We start from the raw sequence: 24,091 nt of genomic DNA on the forward strand, positions 1-24,091 counted from the left end.
GAAAACGTATTTTCGTAAAACACCAGCCGGTGATTACTTTTGCCTTGAATTTCCCAGTATCTAGACTTGTAACAAATTTACAGATACAAAATAGTAGACTGCATTGATGTAGGTATGCGGTATGCACTTATGAGGGCAGAAAAACGTGCTACAATGAGCCTAAATCTACCATACAATATGGTAGACAACTTAGATGTAGGTATGTGGTATGCATGTATGAGGGAAAAAAATGCGCTACAGTACACTTGGAAAACGTATTTTCGTAAAACACCAGCCAGTGATTACTTTTGCCTGGACTTTCCCAGTATCTAGACTTGTTACAGATTTACAGATACAAAATAGTAGACTGCTTTGATGTAGGTATGTGGTATGCACGTATGAGGGCAGAAAAATGCACTACAGTCCCCTGAAAAAAAATTTTTTTGTACAGCAGCAGGACACAACAGTGCAGTACCACAAAAGAAAAAAAAATATTTGCACTCTGTCACAGAGTATTAAGAATGGTGTGAACTGTTGGTTATTATACTGTCTGCAGACTAGTATAAGCAGATAATTTCTTGTGGAAAAATTACACAGAATTGCGCTGAAAAATCAATCCTGCCTCCTGTGATATAGTTGATGAAGTTAAGGCAGCTTGTTGATATGTATGAGGCAGCTATCTGCCCCTCTCTGATAAGATGCTGAATAAAGTGACTGGGAGGTTTATGGCTAGCGTAAAAATCCTTCTCCATGACAACAAGCAAAGCACTGCACTGCTCTCTGTCCACAACGCTGATGTGACTAGCAGTTGGAAGTGGAACGCTGCGGTATGATCAATTCAGTGTGTCTGTGTAACACACGCAGCCGTCCTCTCTCTCTTCAGTGAATGACATGAAATGAGCAGCCGCAAAATGGCTGCCGATTATATAGGGCTGTGACAGGGGTCAATGAATGCTGATAGGCTGCATCCTGCATGTGATTCAGGGTCATCCCGTCTACCTCCCTTCCCACCTTACCTTCCCGCCTTCCCAGCATCCCCTTCTTCATGTACTGACATGTGGATCCCCCATTTTAGGTGTCCTGGAGCCTGGAACGCTGTAAAATGGAGTTTAATGAAGCGATAGAATCGCGGCGATATTCGCATTAATTGCAAATCAAATAAATCCTGTAATTTGTAAAAAAAAAACTGGTTCCTCTGCTTCGATTTGCTCATCTATAAGTATAATGTCAGATAACTTTAAACTGGTATCTAGAAAGGGTCCTACTCTAGGTTCAACTTTATCCCCTAGTCTTTATAGAAGTAATGCTAATAAAATCAAGAAACAGTCAAATTGGCTCCAGAGTAAAGGTAACTGGAGATGTGGGCACAATGTCTGCATTACATGCAGACATATGCTCATAAAAAAGAATTTCAATTCCTATAGCTACGGTAAGGTTTTCAAGATGAGAGACTACATAAATTGTAACACCTGTAGTGTTGTGTATTTGGCATCCTGTGCAAAAGTTTTAAAACTAAAATCCGAAGACACATATCAGATGCGAGGAACCTCAGATCCTTTAACATCAAAACATTTTAGGGATGTGCACGCAGGGAATGTGGATACCTTAGGTATTATGTGTATAGAAAGTATTAGAAAACCCATAAGAGGGGGGGGGGGCACCAGAAGACTTCTCTTAAATAGAGAATCCTTCTGGATGTTCTTACTGGACACTAGGGAGCCTAAAGGCTTAAATCTGAGGCAAGATCTGATTTTGACATATTAATATATTAATCTATTCTTTCGGATTCTTTGCCCAATAAGTTTTTGCTTACGAACAGTTGTGCGATAATATCTGTCAATATGTGTCTGTAGATATTTAATCCCTTAAGGACCAGGCCATTTTACACCTTAAGGACCAGAGCGTTTTTTGCAATTCTGACCACTGTCACTTTAAACATTAATAACTCTGGAATGCTTTTAGTTATCATTCTGATTCATACTCTACTTTAACTTAGTGGTAAAATTTTATGGTAACTTGCATCCTTTCTTGGTGAAAAATCCCAAAATTTGATGAAAAAAATGAAAATTTTGCATTTTTCTAACTTTGAAGCTCTCTGCTTGTAAGGAAAATGGATATTCAAAATAAAACATTTTTGGGTTCACATATACAATATGTCTACTTTATGTTTGCATCATAAAATTTATGAGTTTTTACTTTTGGAAGACACCAGAGGGCTTCAAAGTTCAGCAGCAATTAGAAAATTTTTCACAAAATTTTCAAACTCGCTATTTTTCATGGACCAGTTCAGGTTTGAAGTGGATTTGAAGGGTCTTCATATTAGAAATACCCCATAAATGACCCCATTATAAAAACTACACCCCCAAAGTATTCAAAATGACATTCAATAAGTGTATTAACCCTTTAGGTGTTTCACAGGAATAGCAGAAAAGTGAAAGAGAAAATTCACAATCTTCATTTTTTACACTCGCATGTTCTTGTAGACCCAATTTTTGAATTTTTGCAAGGGGTAAAAAGGAGAAAAATTTTACTTGTATTTGAAACCCAATTTCTCTCGAGTAAGCACATACCTCATATGTCTATGTTAATTGTTCGGCGGGCGCAGTAGAGGGCTCAGAAGGGAAGGAGCGTCAAATGGTTTTTGGGGGGCATGTCACCTTTAGGAAGCCCCTATGGTGCCAGGACAGCAAAAAAAAAACACATGGCATACCATTTTGGAAACTAGACCCCTCAGGGAACGTAACAAGTGGTAAAGTGAACCTTAATACCCCACAGGTGATTCACGACTTTTGCATATGTAAAAAAAAAAAAAAATGTTTTACCTAAAATGCTTGGTTTCCCTAAAATGTTACATTTTTAAAAAGGATAATAGCAGAAAATACCCCCCAAAATTTGAAGCCCAATTTCTCCTGATTCAGAAAACACCCCATATGGGGGTGAAAAGTGCTCTGCTGGCGCACTACAGGTCTCATAAGAGAAGGAGTCACATTTGGCTTTTTGAAAGCAAATTTTGCTCTGGGGGCATGCCGCATTTAGGAAGCCCCTATGGTGCCAGAACCGCAAAAAAAAAAAACACATGGCATACCATTTTGGAAACCAGACCCCTCGGGGAACGTGAAAAGGGGTAAAGTGAACCTTAATACCCTACAGGTGTTTCACGACTTTTGAATATGTAAAAAAAATACATTTTTTTTACCTAAAATGCTTGGTTTCCCAAAATTTTTACATTTTTTAAAAGGGTAATAGCAGAAAATACCCCCCAAAATTTGAAGCTCAATTTCTCCCGATTCAGAAAACACCCTATATGGGGGTAAGAAGTGCTCTGCTGGCGCACTACAGGTCTCAGAAGAGGAGGAGTCACATTTGGCTTTTTGAAAGCAAATTTTGCTCTGGGGGCATGCCGCATTTAGGAAGCCCCTATGGTGCCAGGACAGCAAAAAAAAAACACATGGCATACCATTTTGGAAACTAGACCCCTCGGGGAACGTAACAAGGGGTAATGTGAACCTTAATACCCCACAGGTGATTCACAACTTTTGCATATGTAAAAAAAAAAAAAAATTTTTACCTAAAATGTTGGTTTCTCAAAAATTTTTGATTTTTAAAAAGGGTAATAGCAGAAAATACCCCCCATAATTTGTAACACAATTTCTCCCGAGTACGGCGATACCCCATATGTGACCCTAAACTGTTGCCTTGAAATACGACAGGGCTCCAAAGTGAGAGCGCCATGCGCATTTGAGGCCTGAATTAGGGACTTGCATAGGGGTGGACATAGGGGTATTCTACGCCAGTGATTCCCAAATAGGGTGCCTCCAGCTGTTGTAAAAGTCCCAGCATGCCTGGACAGTCAGTGGCTGTCTGGTAATACTGGGAGTAGTTGTTTTGCAACAGCTGGAGGCTCCGTTTTGGAAACAGTGGCGTACCAGACGTTTTTCATTTTTATTGGGGAGGGGGGCTGTGTAGGGGTATGTGTATATGTAGTGTTTTTTACTTTTTATTTTATTTTGTGTTAGTGTAGTGTAGTGTTTTTAGGGTACAGTCGCACGGGCGGGGGGTTCACAGTAGTTTCTCGCTGGCAGTTTGAGCAGCGGCAGAAAATTTGCCTCAGCTCAAACTTGCAGCCGGATACTTACTGTAATCCTCCGCCCATGTGAGTGTACCCTGTACGCTCACATTGGGGGGGGGGGACATCCAGCTGTTGCAAAACTACAACTCCCAGCATGTAGGGTCTATAAGTGCATGCTGGGAGTTGTAGTTTTGCAACAGCTGGAGGCTCCGTTTTGGAAACGGTGGCGTACCAGACGTTTTTCATTTTTATTGTAGGGGTATGTGTATATGTAGTGTTTTTTTACTTTTTATTTTATTTTGTGTTAGTGTAGTGTTTTTAGGGTACAGTCACATGGGCGGGGGGTTCACAGTAGTTTCTCGCTGGCAGCTTGAGCTGCAGCAGAAAATTTGCTGCAGCTCAAACTTGCAGCCGGATACTTACTGTAATCCTCCGCCCATGTGAGTGTACCCTGTACATTCACATTGGGGGGGGGGGGAACATCCAGCTGTTGCAAAACTACAACTCCCAGCATGTACGGTCTATCAGTGCATGCTGGGAGTTGTAGTTTTGCAACAGCTGGAGACACACAGGTTGTGAAACACCGAGTTTGGCAACAAACTCAGTGTTTTGCAACCAGTGTGCCTTCAGCTGTTGCAAAAGCTACAACCCCCAGCATGTACGTACAGCGGAAGGGCATGCTGGGTGTTGTAGTTATGCAACAGCGGGAGGCATACTACTTTGGCTGGGGATGCTGGGGATTGTAGTTATGCAACAGCTGGAGACACACTGGTTTGCTACTTAACTCAGTGTGCCTTCAGCTGTTGCAAAACTACAACTCTCAGCAGTCACCGACAGCCAACGGGCATGCTGGGAGTTGTAGTTATGCAACCAGCAGATGCACCACTACAACTCCCAGCATGCACTTAAGCTGTTTGTGCAAGCTGGGAGTTGTAGTTACACAACAGCTGAAGGTACACTTTTTCATAGAAAGAATGTGCCTCCAGCTGTTGCAAAACCATACGTCCCAGCATGCCCATAAGTGCATGCTGGGAGTTGTGGTGGTCTGCCTCCTCCTGTTGCATAACTACAGCTCCCAGCATGCCCTTTTTGCATGCTGGGAGCTGTTGCTAAGCAACAGCAGGAGGCTGTCACTCACCTCCTGCTGCTGCTTGATCGCCGCACAGGTCAGTCCCGCCGCCGTCGTCGCTCCTGGGGCCCCGATCCCAACATTAACGCCGGGGATCGGGGTCCCCAGCACCAGGGGTGCACGTCCCGCACCCGCTCACGTCCTCCGGAAGAGGGGCGGAGCGGGTGCGGGAGTGACACCCGCAGCAGGCGCCCTGATTGGTCGGCCGGTAATCCCACCGACGAATCAGGGCGATCGTGAGGTGGCACCAGTGCCACCTCACCCCTGCAGGCTCTGGCTGTTCGGGGCCGTCTCTGACGGCCCCGATCAGCCAGTAATTCCGGGTCACCTGGTCACTGGAGACCCGATTGACCCGAAATCGCCGCAGATCGCTGGACTGAATTGTCCAGCGATCTGCGGCCATCGCCGACATGGGGGGACATAATGACCCCCCTGGGCGATATGCCGCGATGCCTGCTGAACGATTTCAGCAGGCATCGGGCGCCGGCTCCCCTCCGGCTAGCGGCGGGGGGCCGGGAAAGGACAGGACGTACTCCTACGTCCTCGGTCCTTAAGGACTCGGAAACGGAGGCGTAGGAGTACGTCCATTCTCCTTAAGGGGTTAAAGGGGTACTCTGGTGGAAAACTTTTTTTTTTTTTTTTTTATATCAACTGGTGCCAGAAAGTTAAACAGATTTGTAAATTACTTCTATTAAAACATCTTAATCCTTCCAGTACTTATTAGCTGCTGAATACTACTGAGGAAATTCTTTAAAAATCTGTAATAAAAAAATCTGTTTAACTTTCTGGTACCAGTTGATAATAAAAAATAAAAAAAAGTTTTCCACCGGAGTACCCCTTTAATATTGCGTTCTGGGATCTATATGAATATTGCTTATAAAATTATCAACATAAGAAAAAGCGATAAAATGTCACCAACTGAACACTTTGTAGCAAACAAAAAGAGGGTTGTCCAGCGAGGAATAGTGCCAAAATCTTCTTTATTGAATAAAAGCCAGCAGACAAGAAAAGTGACGCGTTTCAGGTGTCCATTTGCACCCTTAGTGGTACATGAACACTTTATTATATTTTGGTCTTTATGACTATATATGTAATCAATATATATATTGTGGAACAATTTATATCTACTGGTGCAATTTAACCAACTCCTTTTGTAAAGGTGTAGGAAGTCCTGTTCCAGAATTCCAGGTCTCATTTTTTTTAGCTTTTTCTAGACAGCAATACCATGTGACTGAATAACTGGATATATAAGAAGGTACATGCTACTGCTTTTTTATGCCATGACTAAGGACATGCTTGTCCGAAACGCGTAGGCTGCTTTGCCCAGCTTGTATTTTATCATCATGCTTCAATAAAGTGGATTTAGTGCCGGACAACTCTTTTCTACTAGAAATATTGTAAGTTTGAAAAACAGAAATCAATATCTTTCCTTCAATAAGCCAGTAAACATCAATACAATTAAACATTCTAAAGATACTCCCATAACTTTTTCCACACCATACAACTTGCAGTTTGACAGTATAAAAAATATTATACGGAAACATCTTCCAGTTTTGCATGAGAATGAAGATCTTTGTAAAACAGTAAACAATAGGGTCAGGTTTGTGGCGAAAAAGGTTAAATCTCTGCAAAGCAAACTCTCTAACAGTGATTATAGTAATGGTTCTTTCTGCAATAATTGGCTGAAAACAAAGGGTTGTTATAGATGCTCACGTCTCAGATGTCGCCTATGTAAATTAATGTCTGTAACTAAGACATTCAGTTCCCTGGCTAATGGCAATGTTTATTTCATCAAATCTTTTATCAACTGCGAAACAACACGTCTATTCTGCCATATGCAGAGCATGTAATTTGCAATATATAAGCCGCACAACCAGAAAACTAAGAATGCGTATAAATATGAACATTTGCACGCCCATATGGGTACTAATTTTAACACAAGATCGATGTCAGGCTTGAGTCGCCATTTCAATGAGGTACATGCTAGTAGTACCCAATTTATAGAAGTTAGACTGGTCTCATGCAGTATTTATGAAGGAAGCATTTTGGATCCTGCGGTTGGATTCACGCCACCCGCAGGGTCTGTATTATCGTAATGACCTGTCCTACTCTGTAAAAGAGTTTAAAAGGGGCCTGGATGCATTTTTGGAGATTAATAACATCGCTGGTTATGTATACTAGATTTACAGGGACAGAACGTTGATCCAGGGATTTATTCTGACAGCCATATTTGGAGTCGGGAAGGAATTTTTACCTCTAGTAGGGTTTTTTGCCTTCCTCTGGATCAACTCAGTAGGGACTCATTAGGGATATAGGTTGAACTTGATTAACTCTGGTCTTTTTTCAACCTTATGAACTATGTTACTATGTTACTACTATTTATCAACCACCTTTTCCTGGGTTCACATACTTATGCATATAGGAACATGCGAGCATTTACAGATTTAAATATGCAGAACGCAGTGCCAACAGGTGCGTAATAAATGTGAACATGATATGGATAATTATATGTTATCGAACATCTATTATAAATGGCATGGAGAGTGTTTCTATACATCGGGTGTATTGCATCTCCCCGCGCATTGAGTTTGCATGGCTTGAACTACATCTCTTCTGTTGTATCACATGCAATGTTTTGGTCTAACAGATTATGTTATTACAATGTTACACATTAACGGAATATTGTGTCACATGGTGTGTGACATTTTGATCTAGAGAAAATCATGTTGTTGCATCCGGACATATAACGTTATACATTGATTGAAAGTGGATGAATAATAGTGCTCACAAGAAGGGTTAACACTTGCACTTACCATAGTTTCCGCCCAGGATGTTACCTCATAGGTAGTGATTTCTGTAATCCTGTGTTCCACTTGGGATGTCCGAATATTAGATATTGTATAAACATAAGTACAGTTTGTTTCGTTCCTCCCCATGTCTGCGTTTCTGTGATTTTTTGTTCACTTGGGTGTATTTGTTTTGGGATTTTAAGAGGATCGATTAAATGTTGAACTTTTAATATTTTTTTCATTTTGGGAGCTGGACTCTATGGGGGAGATTTATCAAAACCTGTGGAGAGGCAAATTTGTCCAGTTGCCCATAGCAACTAATCAGATCGCTTATTTCATTCTTAACAAGGCCTGTGAAAAATGAAAGAAGCGATCTGATTGGTTGCTATGGGTAACTGGTCAACTTTGCCTCTCTACAGGTTTTCACAAATCTCCCCCTATATATTTTTCTCTTTGCACTGTTTGGATGCCATAATACACACCATGTGTCATGTCTGTCTTGGGCTGTGTTCACACATAGCTATTGGTTTTCTTGTGTGTGAACAGTTTTATATTCCCTGGTCAGGGAATAGTTAAAGTCTTTGGCTTTCTGTCCAATAGGTCTTAGGGTGTGTCTACATAAGGTGAGCTCAGTTCCAGCTTCAGAGCTGGTGATTACAGACTTACACATGGACATGCTGCATGTTGCTTTGGGTGATACACTCCTTGTTTGATCTTTTAATCTACTATCTCTGTTTTAGCATGCATCTTGCATTTATCTTTGATATATATATATATATATATATATATTCTGGGCTTTTACCCATGGTTAGATAGCATGCTTAGTAGATTTTAATTTTAATTGTTTGTATAGTCTGATTTAGGATTTGTATGTCCTTTCTGCTATGTATCTGTTCACACTGTGTTTCCGCTCCATGGGGACTTTGCATCTACTGGAGGTTTTGTAACTAGGCATCCCTGTTTCTGCTCCATGGGGACAATCCTGTCTACTGGAGGTTTTCTGGGGGATTGCGATTCCTGTCTTGTGTTCAGTGTGAACAGGGTTCTATAATTATATCCTGTTATATCTGTTTTTTTTTTGTACTAGGCATCCCTGTTACCTGTCCATGGGGACTCTGTGTCTACTGGAGGTGTTCTGAGGGATTGCTATTATTTTTGTCTTGTGTCCAGTGTGAACAGTTGTAACACTCACGTTTCTGAAGACAGGAACTCCGGTGTATGTGGATCCGCTGGACCTGTGTGGCAGATGACTTGGACCGTACCAGGGAGCGGAGTCTAAGGTGCCACTGGTTTTCACCAGAGCCCGCCGCAAAGCGGGATGGACTTGCTGCTGCAAGTGACACTCAGGTCGATACCCCTGGCACGGCTCGACCACACAGGCGGCTGAGGAGATGCGAGGCACAGGCACGGATGTTTACCTGTCCGTGGGGACTCAGAGGGTATTGTTATTCCTGTATCTACCGGAGGTTTTCTAGGGGTTTAAGCTTATACCTGTTTGTTCCTGGAGTCTGCTCTGACTCATTCATTTTCCTGTCTGGTGTTTTGAACTCTATATGTTTATTAGTTCTGATTTCAGATCTTTGGAGTTTTTGTACATGCACTGATCATAGAGTACATGATCACTTAGCTAGTGTTTTCCTCTGTGCTTTACCATAGGTATATAGTGTCCTCTGTGCTGCTCACTGATCTGTGTCCTCTGAACTTAATCTGTTAGAGTTCTATGTTCATGTTATGTTTCTGGTTTGTGACTGACTATTTATTTGTATGTGTTTTTAAGCCCACTGCACTTTAGTTTAGGGAGGTACCGGCACCCAGTTGTCGATCCACTGTTTAGGGTGGATGGGCAAGTAGGCAGGGAAAGCGGTTTTAGAGTCAGTTTAGGGCTCTCTCTCCCTGTCCCCTGGTCGGTCCGTGACACCATGTTTGGAGAAGAAATGGAACCTCACAGTTTTATGTGTCACATTCTTCAGTTTTATTAAGTCCTATTGCCACACAAATATAAAATTAAGCACATACCAATGCAGTGTGCCTTTTGCGAATACATTTGTAAAAGTGTAGGTCGCTCTAAAGAACCAATTGAATTCAAGTGAGATATTGTAATAGGAGGCAACCGCATCAGCAAGTCAGTTCATAAAATTTCTTTCCTCTCACGTCTTCCACATTCAACTGTTAGTGATACTATTAAAATGTGGTAGCATTTAAGAACCTCAGCAACGTAGGCACAAAGTGGTAGATCATGTAAAGTTCAGTGTGGTGGTAAACAATTACTAAAGGTACACCGTGCATAAATTACCAGTGCTTTGCTGCAAACCTCATCTGGTGAGGTGAGCTTCTTGATATGGGTTTTTATAGCAGAGAAATTGCATACAAACCTTATATCACCAAGCACAACGCCAAGCATCAGAAGGAGTAATGTAAAGCATTTCACCACTGGACTTTGGAGCAGTTGAAACAAATTTTGTGGAGTAACAAATCAGGCATTTCTAACATGCAGTGTGATGTTAAGTTTTGGTTTGGTGAATGCCAGGAGAACATTACCTGGTTAACTGTATTGTGTGAATGGTAAAGCCTGGTGCTTAATGGGATTATTTTTCAGGCACTGGCCTCGTCCTGTTAGTTCCAATTAAGGCAAATTGTCAGGATCCGGAGTGGTATGCAGGGATAACACAGGTAGTGGATCCTCTATGTCAGTGAGGTGATGGCGTGGGCCGTACCAGGGGAACAGAATCTAAGGGGTTACTGGTTTTCACCAGAGCCCGCCGCAAGGTGGGATGGACTTGCTGCGGCAGGTAACCCCCAGGTCGTTCCACCCAATAGCGGCTCAACCTCACTGACTGCTGAGTCAGGCGCGGTACACAAGGACTAGGCAAAAGGCAAGGTCAGACATAGCAGAAGGTCAGGGCAGGCGGCAACGGTTCGTAGTCAAGGGCAACGGCAAGGGTCTGGATACACAGGCAATGGACACACGCTTTCACTGGCACAAGGCAACAAGATCTGGCAAGGACATGACAGCAGGGGAACGGGGCAGGTGAGAGGACTGGGATGCGACCCGCGGGCGGGCGCGTCCAGTCATGTGGATCGCATCCCCACCGGTGATAGCATGATAGCAGAGCAGCGCTCCCGGTCAGTGGGTCTGACCGGGGCGCTGCGAGCAGACAAGCGCCGCGAGCGCTCCTGGAGGGAGCACGGACCCGGAGCGCTTGGCGTGACAGTACCCCCCCCCCTCCCCTTGGGTCTCCCCCTCTTTTTGGAACCGAGGTATCTGTAGATGAGTTCCTTGTCTAAAATATTGGCCTCAGGTTCCCTGGTTTCAGGTTTCTTTCTTCAGGGCCACAATTCTCCCAATCCACCCAAATTTTTTTTTTTACCTCGAACGACCTTGGAGGCGAGGATTTCCTTGACGGAGAAGACATCAGAGGAGCCACAGATAGGAGCAGGAACAGTGACCTTGGGAGAAAAGTGGTTAAGTACGAGAGGTTTGAGAAGAGAAACATGGAAAGAGTTAGGAATACAAAGAGAAGGGGGAAGATGAAGCTTGTAGGAGACATAATTGATTTGATTCTTGATTTTAAAAGGCCCAAGGTACCAAGGACCAAGCTTGTAGCTAGGGACACGGAAACGGATGTATTTGGCGGAGAGCCATACTTTGTCACCGGGGGTAAGAACAGGAGGAATTCTTCTCTTTTTATCGGCATGTCTCTTCATGCGAGATGAGGCCAGTAGGAGCGACTTTTGAGTCTCCTTCCAGATGGAGGAGAAATCTTGTGTCAATTCATCCACGGCAGGAACTCCAGATGAAGTGGGAATGGGGAGGGGGGGAAGCGGGTGACGGCCGTACACCACAAAGAATGGAGATTTGGAGGAAGTCTCAGAATTCTTGAAGTTGTCCGAGAATTCAGCCCAGGGCAGAAGGTCGACCCAATCATCTTGACGGGAGGAGACAAAATGCCGCAAGTAGTCGCCAACAATCTGGTTTACTCTTTCCACTTGTCCATTGGATTGGGGGTGATAGGAGGAAGAGAAATTCTATTTGATCTTTAACTGACTGCAGAGTGCTCTCCAAAATTTTGAAACAAATTGAACACCTCTATCAGAGACAATATGCGTGGGAAGCCCGTGGAGATGAAAAATTTGTAGAAAAATTTGTTTCGCCAATTGTGGAGCAGAAGGTAGACCCGGAAGCGGGACAAAATGAGCCATTTTGGAAAAGCGATCAACGACCACCCAAATGACAGTGTTGCCATGAGATGAAGGTAGGTCAGTTATAAAGTCCATAGCTATATGAGACCATGGCTGTTCAGGCACAGGCAGAGGAAGGAGAAGACCAGCCGGCTTCTGGCGTGGAGTCTTGTCACGTGCACACGCTGTACAGGCCCGCACAAAATCGGTCACATCTTTCTCCAAGGAAGACCACCAATAGTGTCTGGCAATTAGCTGTATGGACTTTTTGATTCCAGCATGATCCGCCAGGTGGGAGGAATGACCCCATTTGAGAGTCTGGAGGCGAAGACGTGGAGGAACATAAGTTTTTCCGGGAGGAATTGGCACCAAAGAAGCTGGGGCAGAGACGACCAGACACTCAGGAGGTATGATGTGTTGAGGAAGAACTTCTGATTCCGAGGCATCGGTCGTACGTGATAGAGCATCAGCCCTGACATTCTTGTCCGCAGGACGAAAATGAATTTGAAAATTGAAACGGGCAAAGAACAATGACCATCTAGCCTGGCGAGGATTTAACCGCTGGGCGGATTGAAGGTAGGACAAATTTTCGTGGTCAGTGTAGATGGTGATGGGATGCAAGGATCCTTCTAGAAGATGTCTCAACTCCTCAAGTGCCAACTTAATGGCCAATAGTTCCCGGTCTCCAATGGAATAGTTCTTTTCAGGAGGAGAGAAAGTCTTGGAGAAAAATCCGCAAGTGATAGTTTTTTTGAAGAAGGACAGCTCCGGCACCAACTGAGGAGGCGTCAACCTCAAGGAAGAAGGGCTTCAGAGGATCTGGCCTGGACAGGACTGGAGCAGAAGTGAAGGCGGCTTTGAGGTGTTTAAAGGCCTCCTCCGCCTGCGGTGGCCAGGATTTCGGATTAGCATTTTTCTTGGTCAAGGCCACAATAGGCGCATCAATGGTGGAGAAGTGGGGAATGAATTGACGATAATAATTTGCAAATCCGAGAAATCGTTGGATGGCTCGCAAACCAGTGGGACGTGGCCAATCTATTACTGCAGATAGTTTATCAGGGTCCATTTGAAGACCTTGACCGGAGATTATGTATCCCAAGAAGGGAAGACTGCTGCGTTCAAAAAGACATTTCTCAATCTTGGCATAAAGATGATTTTTGCGTAGGCGCTGAAGCACTTGACGGACATGGAGGCGATGTTCCTCTAGGTTGGAAGAAAAAATGAGAATGTCATCAAGATAGACCACCACACAGGAATACAGCATGTCCCGGAAAATCTCGTTGACAAAGTCCTGGAAGACTGCTGGGGCGTTGCATAGACCAAAGGGCATGACAAGATATTCAAAGTGTCCATCTCTGGTATTGAAGGCGGTTTTCCATTCATCACCTTCACAAATACGGATGAGATTATGGGCGCCCCTTAGATCAAGTTTGGTGAAGATCTTAGCTCCACGCAATCGATCAAATAGTTCAGAGATGAGTGGTAGAGGGTAGCGGTTTTTCACTGTGATCTTATTAAGACCGCGGTAGTCAATACAAGTAGAGAGCCGGCCTTCTTGGCCACGAAGAAGAATCCAGCTCCGGCTGGAGAAGATTATTTCCGGATAAACCCTCTTTTGAGGTTTTCCTGAATGTACTCTGTCATGGCTTCTGTTTCCAGGGCAGAAAGTGGGTAAATCCTACCACGGGGCGGTGTGGTACCAGGGAGCAAGTCGATAAGGCAGTTACAGGGTCTATGTGGAGATAAGACCTCTGCTTGTTTTTTACAAAAGACATCAGAATAGTCCTGATAGGCCTTAGGAAGACCTGGCAATGGAGTAGCAATGGAGACTTGGCAGGAAGGAACTGGGTGGAGACATCGCTTGTGGCAAGAAGATCCCAAACTCTTAATGTCCCCGGTGGCAGAGTCGAGGCTAGGCGAGTGACGTTGGAGCCAGGGCAAGCTCAGAAGAATTTCTGAAGTACAGTTGGGCAGCACAAAAAATTCAATATGTTCATGATGGTGAACTCCAACACTCATGAGCAACGGTTGAGTGCGGTAACGCACGGTGCAGACAAGCCTCTCTTCATTGACGGATGAAATGAAGAGAGGTTTGACAAGACGGGTAACTGGAATATCGAATCTGTTGATTAGGGAGGCTACAACTACAATGAAACTTCCTGCTGAACCAGAGTCCAAGAAGGCCACAGCGGAGAAGGAAGGATTAGTATTAGCGGGTATAGCAATCCGCACAGGTATAGTCAGTCGTGGAGAGGAAGAATTCACACCTAGCAACGCCTCTCCTACGTTAACTAGGTGCGAGCGTTTCCCTGACGTGGAGGACGAATAGGACAGTCCTTTAGGAAATGTTCGGTACTAGCACAGTACAGGCACAGGTTTTTGTTCCTACGGCGAGTCCTCTCTTGTTAGGTCAGGCGAGACCGATCCACTTGCATAGCCTCCTCGGCAAAAGGCACAGGAATAGATTGCAAAGGATGCTGGAAGAGAGGTGCCAGGGGAGGAAACCGCCTGGTGCGAACATGATCCTTTTCCTGACAAAGTTCCTGGCGTCTTTCAGTGAAACGCATATCGATGCGGGTGGCCAAATGGATGAGTTCAGACAGGGTAGCAGGAATTTCTCGTGCGGCCAGAACATCTTTGATGTAACTGGATAAGCCATTCTTGAAGGTCGCGCAGAGGGCCTCATTATTCCAGGATAGCTCAGAGGCAAGGGTGCGTAACTAAATGGCGTATTCGCCCACTGAAGAACTCCCTTGGACAAGATTCAATAGGGCTGTCTCGGCTGAGGAAGCCCGGGCTGGCTCCTCAAAGACACTGCGTACTTCTGAGAAGAAGGACTGGATAGTAGCAGTGGCAGGATCATTGCGGTCCCAAAGCGGTGTGGCCTAGGACAAAGCCTTTCCAGACAGCAGGCTGACCACGAACGCCACCTTAGACCATTCTGTAGGAAATTGGTCTTACATCATCTCCAGGCGTAGGGAACACTGGGACAGGAAACCACGGCACAGTTTAGAGTCCCCATCAAACTTGTCAGGTAGGGACAGGCGGAGTCTGGGAGCGGCTACTCGCTGCGGAGGTGATGCAGGAGCTGGCGGAGGAGATGGTTGCTGTTTTTGAGGTAGAAGCTGTTGTAGCATAGCAGTCAACTGAGTCAGCTGTTGTCCTTGTAGCGCGATCTGCTGAGATTGCTGGGTGACCACGGAGGTTAGGTCAGCGACACTGGGCAGCGGGACCTCAGCGGGATCCATGGCCGGCATCAACTGTCAGGATCCGGAGTGGTATGCGGGGATGACACAGGTAGTGGATCCTCTATGTCAGTGAGGTGATGGCGTGGGCCGTACCAGGGGAACGGAATCTAAGGGGTTACTGGTTTTCACCAGAGCCCGCCGCAAGGCGGGATGGACTTGCTGCGGCAGGTAACCCCCCAGGTCGTTCCACCCAATAGCGACTCAACCTCACTGACTGCTGAGTCAGGCACAATACACAAGGACTAGGCAAAAGGCAAGGTCAGACATAGCAGAAGGTCAGGGAACGCGGCAACGGTTCGTAGTCAAGGGCAACGGCAAGGGTCTGAATACACAGGCAATGGACACACGGGAACGCTTTCACTGGCACAAGGCAACAAGATCCGGCAAGGACAGGAAGGGGAAGTGGGTTTTTATATGTTTTGGAGTGATTAGCATTGATTGGGCCAGGCACCAATTAGTGGTGCACTGGCCCTTTAAATTTCAGAGAGCCGGCGCGCGCGCGCCCTAGAGAGCGGGGCCGCGCGCATCGGGACATGACAGCAGGGGAACGGGGCAGGTGAGAGAACTGGGATGCGACCCTTGGGTGGGCGCGTCCCGCCATGCGGATCGCATCCCCACCGGTGATAGCAGAGCAGCGCTCCCGGTCAGCGGGTCTGACCGAGGCGCTGCGAGCAGACAAGCGCCGCGTGACAGAAATCTTAATGCTTCTTGTAGAAACAGTTTGGGGAAGGCCCGTAAAGGCATGAGCTCAACCCTGTTGAATACCTTTGGGATTATCTAGAATGGAGATTGTGATTCTGATCATTATTTTAACTTCGGTGTCTGATTTCAGCAATACTCTTCTGGATAAATAGGAAAAACTCCCCATAGACACACTCCTAAATGTCAACTGTGTCAGCCCATACCTGCATTTTATTTATTAGAATTACTATTACATTCAGTGATTAGAACACTGCAGGTAAAACAAAGTAGTACATCTAAATGCAGGAAGGGATTTATATGTACATGTTGGGTTTTAACCACTCAAGATGGGATCCCCACTTAGGAGAACACCGGGGGTTTGAGTCACATTGTCATCTTCATCTTATCACTCTTCTGATGACCGTGATGGGAGAAACGCATTGAGAGTTTTGACTACAACTATCTATATAAGTATACAATTTATGTGTCATTATACAACCTTCCTATACAGCTTATTATTCTGGTGCTAAGTATTGCTATGCATATAGTGGCTAGTCATTGGTTGTCATCTCTGCATACAGGTGCTTTATGTTATGGGTTGTGCACTTATCTGTGTGTGTTGCATACACTTATATGTACATACTGTGCCTATCTATGTCTGTTGCACTGCATATTCATGTATATCATTACTAAAATACTATCTGGGGATTTATCTATACATATATACTTCTTTCTACCATTTTGTCATATTTGGTAGAAGCAACATCTCCCCCTCTCCCTAACTACTTACATCTATGCTTATATCAATTTCACATTTTAGTGTTTAGGGCTTTGTCCAGGTAGAGAGTTAGCTTTTATTCTAGCCAGTGAGTTAGTGATGTGTAGGGAGTGTATAGTATAGAATAGGAGGTTCCGGTGCGGGACTGCCGTTATTAGGGCAACAATTCCGCCTAGGGTTAGGGCCCATAATCGGGATTAGCGTAGGGAGTGATAGGCTCCCGACCCCGCAGTTGTCCCTCCCTGTACCCCTTCCTGTGCCATCTGGGGATAGGGACGGATAGATACACAAATTGTATACTTTTATTACTTTCATCTTGTACGGTAATTATACTTGGACCCTGGAGTGGTCGATGTGATCTGTGTTATGTGCTTTATCAGACACATCTTAGCTCATCGAGGTGAATTGTCACCTGTTGGTATTAATTATCACCATTTTTGTGGATTTATTTTGCACGTTCTTTTGATTTAGTGGTACCCTTGTTTTTATGGGCTCGTAATAAAAGTTATATTTTAATCAGTCTATAATTCTGTTATTCAACATGTTGGGTTTTATTTAACTATAGTTTTAAAAAATAACAATAAAAAAATGTTCCAAAGCAGTTTTATTAAATCTGAAATGCATTTTACAAATAACTCGCAACTGTTTTTCTTTTTTTTTCAACATAAGTAGTTTAATTTTTTCAGAAAAATCTGAAATAGTACAATAACAGAGAAATACAATAATGAAGGATAACCAATAGTAATAATACCATCAGAAAAACAAAAAGGTAAAAATAAAATAAGAAAACTTGCAACAGTAGGTATTACTCCATAATAAAAAAGCTAAATACGCAATCCTCCCTGGATAACACGACACGCCTTCTTTACCATAAGAACTGTGAACTTATGGAACAGTCTACCTCAGGAACTGGTCACAGCAGGAAAAATTAACAGCTTTAAAACAGGATTAGATACATTCCTGGAACAAAATAACATTAATGCTTATGAAGAAATATAAAATCCCATCCCTTCCCCAATATCACGCCACACCCCTACCCTTCAATTCCCTGGTTGAACTTGATGGACATATGTCTTTTTTCGACCGTACTAACTATGTAACTATGATAAGAAAAAATGTAAATGGGGAAATAACGGGCAGGGAGGGGGAAATAAGGAGGGAGACAGAAAAGGGAAGGGGAGGGGTAGAGAACTGGCAACTGTTTTAATACCTTCATGACCCGGAGTTTTTACATTTTTGCACTTTCGTTTTTTCCTCCTTACCTTCAAAAAATCATAACTCTTTCAATTTTGCACCTAAAAATCCATATGATGGCTTATTTTTTGCGCCACCAATTATACTTTGTCATAATTGTCATTTACATTTGTGAGACAAAATTTAAGAAAAAACACAATTTTTAAACTTTTGGGGGCTTCCGTTTCTATGCAATACATTTTTAGGTAAAAATTACACCTTTTCTTTATTCTATAGGTCCATATGATTAAAATAATACCCTAATTATATAGGTTTGATTTTGTTGTACTTCTGGAAAAAATCACAACTACATGCAAGAAAATTTATATGTTTAAAATTGTCATCTTCTGACCCCTATAACTTAAATTTTTCCTCGAACGGGGCAGTATGAGGGCTCATTTTTGGCGCCGTGAACTGAAGTTTTTAGCGGTACCATTTTTATATTGATTGGAATTTTTGATTGTTTTTTATTAATTTTTTAATTATATAAAAGGTGACCAAAACTACGCTATTTTGGACTTTCGAATTTTTTGCGTGTACGCCATTGACCAAGCGGTTGAATTAATTATATATTTTTATAATTTGGACATTTCCGCATGCGCCGATTTTTTTTTTAAATATGAAAAGGGGGTTGATTCTTACTTTTATTATTGAAGGGGTTAAATGATCTTGATTAACTTTTTTTTTCTTTTTTTTTGCAATGTTATAGCCCCCATAGGGTTTTTAACACCCGATTATGGATATATTCGTCATGTGCAGGTGCTTATTTCCACTAATAGCCAACCCAGGACCGATCAGTTCAGTCCCTGGTCCAGCTAATACATATTTCTTTTTGAGACAAAAATCTTGTGGTCCTCTTGGGATCATTTGTGGGGGTGTGGTATTGTTCTGCCAGCTCCGATCCTTGCAGGCATGGAGTGGGCTCTATAATTCATATAATGATGTCCTGAAAGCCAAAGGGCACTCCTCTCCTTCTGGGTCCTACCATATGTCCAGGTAACTAACCCTGAATGAACAGACTGATTAATTATCCTCCATTTCAGAAGCAATGTAGCAAAAATATGTAAGGGCTCAACATACTCACTACTGCCCTAAGTGAATACTTTAGGGGGTGTATTTTTGAGGGTCACTTCTGGGGTTGTGGTATTGTTGTCACAGCTGGAATGCTTTCCAGGCATAAAGTGTGACCTATAATTTGTATAATGATATCCTGAAAGCCAAATTGCACTCCTCTCCAGGGACGTGCGCACATTGACAAGAGAGGGGGCTTGAGCCCCTGCCCTTTTGACACTGGGCAGTGGGGCATAATTATATAAATAATTATGAGAAGTGCCCTTTTTTCTCTTTGCTCCCCAAAATGTCTGTGCACATCCCTGCTCCTCTCCATTTGGGTCCCACCATGTGGTCAAGCAACCAAATATGGCCTAAGCAGCATAATAAAATTTGGGGGGCATTTTATTCATTCCAGAAGCGATTTTTTTATGTATTCCACAAATTGATGCATATGATAAAGAAGAAAGTTAAGTTAAGAAAGTTAATTTACATTTTTGTACTCAGACTTATGCTAATACCATCAACAACAAAAAAGGCCTCAAAGAACGCAATACTAACCCAATTGAATACTTTAGGGGTGTAGTTTGTAAAAAGTGGCAACTTGTGGGGGTGCAGTATGGTTCTGCCAGCTTCAATCCTTTGCAGGCATAATGATGTCCTGAAATCTAAATGGTGTTTCTTTCCTTCTGGATCCCACCATGGGTCAAAGCAACCAAATATGGCCTTAGCGGGGGTATTTCTGAACACAAGATGAACAGCGTCATAAAATATACAGTAAATGCACATTTCCTCCTTTTCAGACGCAATGTACAAAAAATATGTCCCACAAATTATGCATTTGTGAAAAAAAGCTAATTTAAATTTTTTCCACTGACTTTGAAACCATTCCAGCCACACAATGAGGGCTCAAAAAAAGTTTTTTACCCAAATATCCTTGGTAAAATGAGGGTGTGTGTGTGTGCATGCGTATACCCCGATACACCCCCAGGAAAGGCAGGGGGAGAGAGGCTGTCGCAGCCCGCTTCTCTCCCCCTGCCTTTCCTGGGGTCTAGAGCCCTGCTGCCGCCGCTTCTCTCCCGCTGGCTATCTGCGATAGCCAGGGAGAGAGAAGGGGCAGCGGCACCCATTGCCGGCACCGCTGCCCCGTTGCCTCCCCCATCCCTGGTTGTATAATTACCTGTTGCCGGGGTCGGGTCCGCGCTGCTTCAGGCCTCCGGTGTGCGTCCCATGCGAGTGACGTCATTGCGTCTCGCAGCGCATAGCAACAACGCAGGGGGTGCACACCGGAGGCCTGAAGCAGCGCGGACCCGACCCCGGCAACAGGTAACAGGGCCGGCAGCAGGGCTCTAGACCCCAGGACAGGCCGGGGCAGAGAAGCCGGCAGCGACGGCAGGTCTCTGCACCTGCAAAGCCACTGCAGTTCATTGATTTAAAGCGCCCGCTTTAAATCATTGAACTGCAGCGGCGTATCGGCGTATAACACGCAGGTAGACTTTAGGCTAAAAATTTTAGCCTAAAAAGTGCATGTTATAAGCTGATAAATATGGTACTCACTATACCCCTTAGTGAATACCTTGAGGGGTCTAGTTTTTAAAATGCGGTAATTTCCTTTGTTCTACCACTTCTAAGTTTCTGCAAACCTTGCATAGTACATAAAAAGATGTACTTTTCACATTTCCAACATTTCAAAAAATGTATAAAATTGTTAGGCTTCTCATACATTTAAAATGTTAATTAAAAAAAATGCTGTCAATGTAAAGTAGACATATGAAAGTATAAGTTTCATAAACTATTTGCTCTGTATGTATAAATATATGCAACCTATTAGTGTCAAAATAGCATAAAAAATTTTTTTCTGAACATTTCAAGATGCATACTGTAAAAAAATACTACTATGCATTGTAAAAAAATACTACAAATTATATCGACTTACTTTAACTGTGTACATGTAGTACAACTTGTGACAAAAAAAAACTGTCAGAATTGTCATAATTGGCAAAACATTACTTGAGTTATTCTCTAATAAATTCATACATCCCCAATTGAAAAAGCAGGCTTGGTCTTTAAAGGGGTACTCCGGTGGAAACATTTTTTTTTTTAATCAACTGGTGCCAGAAAGTTAAACAGATTTGTAAATTACTTCTATTTAAAAATCTTAATCCTTCCAGCACTTATGAGCTGATGTATGCTCCACAGGAAGTTCTTTTCTTTTCTGTCTGACCACAGTGCTCTCTGCTGACATCTCTGTCCATGTCAGGAACTGTCCACAGCAAGATAGGTTTGCTTTGGGGATTTTCTCCTACTCTGGGAAGTTTCTGACATGGACAGAGGTGTCAACAGAGCACTGTGGTCAGACTTAAAAGAATTCAAAAAGAAAAGAACTTCCTGTGGAGCATACATCAGCTTATAAGTACTGAAATGATTAAGATTTTTAATTAGAAGTAATATATAAATCTGTTTAACTTTCTTGCACCAGTTGATAAAAAAAAAGTGTTTTCCACTGGAGTACCCCTTTTAAGGGAGTTTAGGCTTAATTGTCTTGGTCCTTAAGGGGTTAAATGGGTACTCCACCCCTGGCATCTTATCCCCTATCCAAAGGATAGGGGATAAGATGTTAGATCGCCGCAGTCCTGCTGCTGGGGACCCCGGGGATCGCCGCTGCGGCACCCCACCATCATTACTGCACAGAGCGAGTTCGCTCTGTGCGTAATGACGGGCGATACAGGGGCCGGAGCAACATGACGTCATGGCTCCGCCCCCTCATGACATCACGGCCCATCCCTTAATGCAAGTCTATGGCAGGCAGCGTGACGAACGCCACGTCCCCTCCCATAGACTTGTATTGACGGGGGCGGGCCGTGACGTCACGAGGGGCGGGGCCGTGACGTAACGATGCTCCGGCCCCTGTATTGCCCGTTATTACGTGCAGAGCGATCTCGCTCTGCGCAATAATGATAGCGGGGTGCTGCAGCAGCGATCCCCGGGGTCCCCAGCAGCGGGACCCCGGCGATCTGACATCTTATCCCCTATCCTTTTGGATAGGGGATAAGATGTCTAGGGGAGGAGTACCCCTTTAAGAAGGTTCATAAATATAAATGTATACCTCCAAACAATAAGATTTTTGTATGCATAAATAATGGACAATACATTTAAATTTTACACCATGAGAATGTGTGTTTATCTTTTGCAGCGTGCTTTGTACCAATCTTCTCATGTGGATGAAAATGATGTGCAGACTGTCTCTCACAAGTGTCTGGTTGTAGCTCTTGATCAGTATGAGCAGATGCTAAGAACAAAGAAGTACCAAGACAGCGAGGATCTCTACTACCTTGCAGGAACCTACGAGCCAACCACAGGAATGATCTTCAATACTGATGGAGTACCTGTAATCTGCTAAATACACTAATATTTAGCAGTTTATCCCAAACATAAGACTTTTTGACAATCATTAATACACTATAGTTTAAGTAGGGCAGGTTTTGTCCTAGCATTCTATAAAATAAAATAACACTTTAATACCTGTATTGGAGAAAATAGGATTAGAAGAGTCAATATTTGTTTCACCCTGCCAAAAGTCAATTGTCCAAGGTTTAATTTTGTTTATATACATTTTTGAGTAAATGTTTAATTTGCCTTGAAGTATTCATAAGAAGTCCATTATCCTTTATATTTCTAGAATTCAACAGCAGAAAACATGTATTAAATATTATATAAAAATAAATGTAAATAGGAAGATGCTTTGAAGATGTTGTGCCACTAAACAGAATAACATTTCTGCAAACATAGTTATATGTTGACTGTAGGCAGCCACGAAGCACTAAAGACAATGTATAAGCTAAATTAATGTATATAAATAGAAGAAAATTAAAGCCTCCCACTTATCAAGGGAATGTTTTAGACATAGTATTTCAGATCATGCTACCAATACCTGGACCAAACATGGCTCTAAAGCTAGATGGTATATATATATATATATATATATATATATATATATGATTTTTTAGATTTAAACTAGGATCATGTGCACAGATAAAACATTTCGCACCAATGTATTTGTACTGTACGTATTTGCATTTATGTAATGTATGACATATTTTCATCCTGATATGCTGCCATTTAATACATAATTTCATTCCAGATATGTTAAAACATAATTTCTAATCATTTATAGAAAAAAAAAACACTTAATCTTTTAGGAAAAACAGTTGTCTTTTACTTTGAATATTTCTTAGGCACAAAATTTTTTCTTTGCATTTCTGTGTTTCCTTTTCATAAAATGTATTGTAGCTCATAGTTTGTGTGAAATATTTTCTTAACATAAATAAGCATCTTCTAACACACTTAACTTTTACTCAAGGAATAAAAGGTGTCTGGGACAGGTTAGAATTACTGAGCAATAGAATAAAAAAAAAAAAAAAAAAAAGCATTGAGTATACTAGGTGAACTGTGTAGTTAACTGTAAAGCCAGTAGGGCTAAATTAAATTTTTTATACATTCAGCTTTTATCAACATATATATATACAGGGCTGGGCACCTTGTTTTCTCATTTGTCAGCAGAGGCTCAAGTTATCTGGTGGCATTTGGTTTGCATTGGTTTCTATATGGAATTCATTCAGCACCTGGAAAATTTTATGTAATCAGTAAATTAATGAAAATGACAAGTGTAGTGGCCTTATATTTCCTTACATTCATGTGGTTGCATAGTCATAAAATATACATAAAAGAACAAAAAACAAGAATTTGATTGGCGCATACAACATACTGTATATCATTGGTAAAATAGCCAGTACAGTGATCCCTCAACATACGATATTAATTGGTTCCAGGAGGACTATTGTATGTTGTAACCAACGTATGTTGAGTACATATGTCTGTGCACAACTGGTAGTTGGTTTCGGGATGACCATTGTATGTTGAGTGTATGGGGAGTATTTGACAAATTAGTGTGCCTCC

At 42.8% G+C, this 24,091-nt stretch overlaps 1 protein-coding gene across 6 annotated transcripts in view; it reads left to right on the forward strand.

The window, feature by feature from the left end:
- Positions 1–23,429, forward strand: part of TNRC18 (trinucleotide repeat containing 18) — a 968,701-nt gene extending 945,272 nt beyond the window's left edge. For all 6 annotated transcript variants that reach the window (XM_056534534.1, XM_056534539.1, XM_056534536.1 and 3 more), the window contains one exon: positions 22,329–23,429. In XM_056534534.1, the coding sequence (XP_056390509.1) occupies positions 22,329–22,535 (207 nt within the window). In that variant the 3' untranslated portion in view covers positions 22,536–23,429. The remainder of the gene's footprint in view (positions 1–22,328) is intronic.
- Positions 23,430–24,091: the final 662 nt, after the last annotated feature.

Source organism: Hyla sarda, chromosome 8 (genome assembly GCF_029499605.1).
Source record: "Hyla sarda isolate aHylSar1 chromosome 8, aHylSar1.hap1, whole genome shotgun sequence".
NCBI classification, from domain to species: domain Eukaryota; kingdom Metazoa; phylum Chordata; class Amphibia; order Anura; family Hylidae; genus Hyla; species Hyla sarda.